Genomic DNA, 5,722 nt, shown 5'->3' on the forward strand with positions numbered 1-5,722 from the left:
GAGAAAGCCTTTGGTCATGAGATTGTGAGAAAGTGAGCGTTGTATGGAAGATTCCCCTGAATGCCTACAGTATTCTACATCTTAAAAAAATATATTGTGGACGCTGCAGCCATACAAAGGGGGGAGGAGTGGGAGACGGGGATTTACAGTCTCACATAGACACAACGGGGAGGTTAAGACAAGCACAGTCATAGTCTGTAAAACTGATTGGCTCGCTCGGATCAGTCATCCTCATCGTCCTCTTCGTCTTCTGGATCTTCCTCTCCTTCATCCTCTAGATTTCGTTTTCTCTTTTCTCCTCGTGGAAGGTCTGTAAAAAGAGGCGAAGCGTGAAGCTCTGTTCAGTCTTGCGGAACAGCATTTGAACTGCGGCTTCAAGCCGCATCAGCCACAGCTTGCTGGTGAACAAGCACAGACCAGACTGGCACCGTTACGGAGCGGAGATCCACCCTGCCCACTTTCTCGTGGCACCCAGAAAAGCCTGGACTAACACGAGACATTAACTCTTTTCTATGCCCTCCAAGCATCCCACATTTCAACAGCTGCTTGAAAACAGGCTTTTTGTTGTTGTTGTTGAGCACTCCCAAACCTGTAGCATCTGCAGAATTCAGTCACTTCTGACCAAGCCCACGTGAAGTCACACCAGCCACTACATTCTGTCAACATTCGTTCAGGTGTTTGTACCCTGTTATAACCAGAGGAGTCTGGACTCAAGCCAAGAAACTCGGGTCTCCCCTCCTCTCTACCGCTGCCAGGAGCGAGGAACGGGTCTCCAAGAGCATTTCCTGACGCACACTGCTCACATCAGCTTCTGTGACAGAAGCCTGGCTCCTGCACGGACCATCAGTTCAAGCTACTTAGAACTGGTTTTCTAGGCGATTTTCCTCTTTAATACTTGGCAGGCTCACTCAGTTTGGTTGGGTTTAGAAGGTACTGAAACCCATTTCCCCATCACCACCGTGTGACCCTTTGGTTATAACCACTACTCAGTAGCCAGCTTTGGCACGAGCAGCAGCTTCAGCGGTGCCCGTACGCAGAAACGCTGCACTTTCTATCAGGGAAAAGCTGCAGGCAACAACAGCACTACACTGAACCTTGGGAAGCTCTACAAAACCAGCAAGTGTGTGAGATTGTTGAGGCAGTTTTGCAAGCACTTTGTTAGGAGTTGACTCACCATCATCGGCTTCATCTTCTTCATCATCCTCACCATCTTCCTCCTCATCTTCCTCCTGGAGTTAAAACAAGATGCTTTGTTGCAAGAACCACAATCCCATGAGCAAAGTGTAATTCCACAGCAACGTCTTCCTTCACCTCTGCCCCCTCCCTCCTCTAGCCTCAGGGTGGCAGGTACCAGCCGAGCAGGGAGAAGCCATCGCTTCCTAAATAGCTTCCTGCTATTCCTTCTTACGAAGGGAGCTGTATGGTTTTATCACTTGAAGCCATGAGAAGGACCAGGCTGAGCAATAAAGAAGTCTGAACTGGTAAACTCTGCGGACCACGAGCCAAAAGGCACACGGGGAAAAGGCAGAGCGCGTGGCGGCACTCCTCAGATCTGCCCACAGAGGGGCATCCGTGACATCTGCTCAGATGGGTCACCAGATTAAGGGACAGACAGACTACCAAACACAGCAACGTCGTGCTGCAGAGTTACACCGATGACAGAAAGCCTCACCTCATCATCTACTCCATCCTCCTCCTCTTCACCTTCCAGATCGTCATCTTCATCTTCTTCGTCATCAATGACTTCTTCATCCAAATCATCCTCCTCATCGTCATCATCCTCTTCCTCACCTTCTATCAAAAGCAGAGGGAGGTTAAGCCTTACGGTTCCCAAAATTCGCTACTCCCAGACAATATGCTCGCACCTCCAACCCCAGTACTCCGTGAGCAACACGCAGGAAATCACCCAGAACAAGCACGCACAAGGAGCGCCAGCAACAAACCCCGTCAGCTTGCCCCAAGTCTCATTTCTCATGCGGCCTCCCCAGGGAGGGAGGGGGGTTACCCAGACAGCCCCTACCTCAGTGGCAAGTTATAATCATCATTTATTTAGCAACATGACCATGCAGAAGGGGAAAAGGGGTTGATCCCCAGCAAGAAAACCAAGAGGAGAAAAATCCTCACCTTCCCCGTTCTCATACTCATCTTCCAGTCCATCCCCATCTGCTTCAGGGTCAGAGTCAGGGGCTTCCTGGTCATCAGCATCAAATCCGTCTAGGTAGGTGAGCTGGGGCAGGAGGGTGAACACGCTCTCCCGGTAGTTGATGAGCATTGTCACCTCACAGTTGAAGAGGTCCAGACTATGGAGGTTTGGCAGCTTTTTCTGCAAAGATCAATTTGTTAGATTATTTACAAGCTGCCACTGGTTGAAGATCAGGCAGCCATCAGAGGACAGCTGGTTTGCTACCCAAACCTAGTACAGAAGTGTCTTTGCATGCATTATTTGCACCACGCGCTCCTCTGATGGGAGAGAAGTTACTGCTCTTGCTAACTGTAGGCAAAGAAGATTTCTTTCCAGTTCCTCTGTCCCAGTCTCCCCTCCTTGGAGCCAGCTCCCTGTGAAACCAATTGCAAATCTGACTCCCTTCTGAACGGGGTGGGCAGCGAGCACAGAAAGCGCAGCTCCCCTAGCAGGAGGAATCGCCGAGCCAGACTCATCCTGCCCAAAACATCAGGCAAAATACCCGAGAGCGCAGCCCAGGGAGACCCGAGGACTGCGCCTGTGTGTGCCTTTTGGCACAGCCATAGCAGCTCTCCCGGTCAGGCCGTCGCACCGTGCACCAGGTCAAGCAAAGGAGGAATGAAACAGTTTCAAGCTCTTTCTGGAGGGGATGGAGGGACCAAAGGCAACAGCTAACGAGGCAAATGCCCTAGATCAGACCTTTCAGCTACAGAGTCAGGATCACAAGGCAAGATCTTGCCTTCTTTGGGGCAGTTGAGATGCAACGGGAACCCCCTGCAATGCATGCTGTGACAGCACCCAGGGCGAGAGGGTCCCAGCCCAGCACACCAGCGCCTTTGGACTGACGTGATGGACACCCTCACTGGTGTCCAAGCAACTCATCTCCATGACACCCCAGGTGCCACCTACCTCAAACTGCATCCGACCCATTAACGGTCCTTTCTCAGATGGACACTGAGCACTGCATCCACAGTTTTACTCATCCAGCCCAATCTCACGCTTCTTTTAGCAACTGGCTGCTGGTTTTCCAGACAGAGGAGCCATTAACTATTAGCCCAGCCTCAAATTGGACCCACTCATCTGTTCCCATCAGAACCACGAAGTGCTGTTGGAACAGGTACCAAGACGTTGGACTTCTGCTGCACAGACACGCTCCCCAAAGGAAACAACGTCATCCCTTAGATTCCAGCACAGCCTTCCACTCACCAAGGGCTCCAGGGTAATGATCTCTTTGATCTTGTTGCCGCTTAGATTCAAGTGTGTCAGGTTAGGAGTTCTCTCTGCTAGAACTTCAAGGCCACCAGAAATCCTGTTATCACTCAGCTCCAGCTGTCAGGAGGGAATATTACGCAGTCACAAAGTGTCTTGGACTGTGACATGGGGAATAATATTCCCCCGAGACCCAGACTACAATAAGCACCCAAATTCTAGACCCTGTTTGTTAGACCAGTCATAGAGCAGCCGTTCAAGTTTTCCCTTGAAACCCCTTTCCCACGGTAACGCAGCATCCCCAGCCACCTCCGTACTGCAGGACACAGGGATACACGCTCTAAAATCTGAAATATTTATGATGTTAGCGAAGCTTATGACAGTAGCACAACAGCGAACGCAAGAGAGAAAGGATGCTAAACACAGAAGGAACTCAAAGGCATTTTGTTGCATAGTGAACAACCTCTCTCACTTGCTTAGGTTGTAGGCTACAGAGGAAAAAGCAAAATCAAATGGCCTTTTCCTGGCAAACACCAACTGTGACCAGGGACAGGGCAGCAGAAGTCTCAGAGCAAGGACTGCTGGAGAAGGGACCGCCGGTCTGACTCACCTTCCGGAGTTTGTTGAGTTTGGGGAGATTGGAGACAGACAGCAAGTTGATGTTGATCATGCTGAGGAACTCCAGGTTCTCAAAATCTGAAGAGAGACCAACGATCTTCCCATCGTCCGAACGGCAGTTGTCAAGAACCAGCTCCTTCACCTGCCAACAGAGACACCCAACTGCCGTCATCACACCCGGCTAAGTCTCACCTCGAGTCTCGCCAAGCTGACGTCAGGCAGAGTGACCGACACTTCAGAGCAGCAGGGGTGTCTGAAGGTCCTCCTTACTCACATGAAGGGACACGCAAGATCTTAAAGCCAAAGAACTTTTGTGAGGACACAAAGTGAGAATCCCTCACGGCGGTTAGGACTTCATCCTTTAAGCAGGAGCCATGCAACATGCAACCGCTGCACCACCCCACACCCTGCCGCTCCAACCAAGGTCCACCTTCTCCGCTAAGAAGCATTAAGGGGTTGAACCATGAGCTTGCATCAAAGCATTTCACGCACAAGGTATCACGAAGCTTTCAGAGTCGCACTTCACTAACAAGAAGCTGAACAAGGTCATCTGGTTTTGTCCCCTTCAGCTTTCTTCCCCCACGCTGCTGGGGTGCTGGAAAACCTGCCTCCAGACGATCCGTTTCCCTGTGACAGTATCCACGCAGGGGTGACACATCTGCCTAGATAGGTCTCTAAGCAGATGAGTTCAGCCTCAGGCTCGTAGCACCTGATGGCATCTGGTATTTTCCCCAGCACAGACTACACACACCGAAGCCATCGCTACCCGGGAATTCAGCCCAGAAATCAACCCCCCGGTACCATTAGGACCATGAAGCACCAAAGAACTGCTCCCCACCTAAACACCCGGAGGGTAAATATACCTGGCATCCCCCTCTCCCCCAAAGCGCAGGTGAGTGCTCAAGCCCCAGATCTCACAGGTCACTTCCAAAACTTGCTTTTACCCCACAACATTCTTCATAGCAAGATGCAAAAATCAGCCTTGGCCAGAAGGCTCGCGGTGCTCTCCAAATTCCTCCTTCGCAGCGCTCCCATTTTACCTCTCTTGCTCAGATCAGCCAACTATTAGAGAGTCATTTTAAAATCACTTTGCCTCACTGGCAGCAGAGTTTCAGGGCTGCCGTGCCACCTTCACAGCACAAGCTCCGAACAAAGCTTAAAACTCCCCAAGCGGCGTGGCTGGTCACGGTTCCGAGTTGAGCAGCAAACAGGCTCAGCCAGGAGTTCTGTAGCCGAGCTCGCTTTGCTCCCAAGACCCCAGACAAGCGTCCAGCTGAACCGAGACTCTGTCACCGCGGTGGGTGTAAAGGTGGCCAAAGCCAGCCCTCCACCACTGTCGTTTTGCTGGGGCGGGCACAGAGGTGAGGCTGAACATTACCAGGTTATGACCGAAACTGGCCGAGACCAGCTTTAACCCGGACCAGACCCCTGCCCTGGGCTGCAGAGCAAGCGCTGGGGCAGGACGGAGCAGCCAGGACGGCTTCTTCCAGCAGCAACGCTGGCCCACGCCGCCTTTGGTCCCAGGGCACGCACGCTCTGGCCCTGCTCGCCTCTGCAGCGTGCCAGGCCCTCAAATTCCTGGTGTCAAACTAGAGGAGACCCGCAGCCTCACAGGGACGCTTTTACTCCTCCAATCGTTCTTGCCCTGCAAATCCCTTTGCCATCCACAAAAGCATCTTTAAGCCCTACCAAAAGCTCCACTCACACCCCAAT

The 5,722-nt window shown here is 51.9% G+C and overlaps 1 protein-coding gene across 10 annotated transcripts; it reads right to left on the reverse strand.

Moving 5' to 3' along the window:
* LOC104157478 (acidic leucine-rich nuclear phosphoprotein 32 family member B) lies at positions 1-4,147 on the reverse strand. Of its 10 annotated transcripts, XM_009694818.1 has the most exons (7): positions 4,002-4,147; positions 3,389-3,511; positions 2,104-2,323; positions 1,673-1,794; positions 1,175-1,229; positions 450-461; positions 7-298 (listed from the first exon to the last, which is right to left on the reverse strand). In XM_009694818.1, the coding sequence occupies exons 1-7, from the start codon at positions 4,059-4,061 to the stop codon at positions 222-224; spliced, it is 669 nt and encodes a 222-aa protein (XP_009693120.1). In that variant the 5' UTR covers positions 4,062-4,147; the 3' UTR covers positions 7-221. The 10 variants fall into 10 exon arrangements, with proteins under 10 accessions (XP_009693117.1, XP_009693120.1, XP_009693126.1 ...); XM_009694815.1 differs by lacking the exon at positions 450-461 and having other exon boundaries at positions 1-310; positions 2,125-2,323; XM_009694824.1 differs by lacking the exon at positions 450-461 and having other exon boundaries at positions 7-310; positions 1,175-1,217; positions 1,685-1,782; positions 2,125-2,323.
* Between the last annotated feature and the right edge of the window lie 1,575 nt (positions 4,148-5,722).

Source organism: Cariama cristata, unplaced genomic scaffold (genome assembly GCF_000690535.1).
Source record: "Cariama cristata isolate BGI_N322 unplaced genomic scaffold, ASM69053v1 scaffold29692, whole genome shotgun sequence".
NCBI lineage: Eukaryota > Metazoa > Chordata > Aves > Cariamiformes > Cariamidae > Cariama > Cariama cristata.

Excerpts from the sequence above, each read along its gene's own strand:
- LOC104157478 (XM_009694817.1), bottom strand. The coding sequence starts at position 4,061 with ATGATCAACATCAACTTGCTGTCTGTCTCCAATCTCCCCAAACTCAAC. Across the intron at positions 1,800-2,090 it reads CCTCTTGGTTTTCTTGCTGG|GATAGAAGGTGAGGAAGAGG; the intron begins GGATCAACCCCT and ends CCCTCTGCTTTT. Across the intron at positions 1,230-1,672 it reads AGGATGGAGTAGATGATGAG|GAGGAAGATGAGGAGGAAGA; the intron begins GTGAGGCTTTCT and ends TTTTAACTCCAG.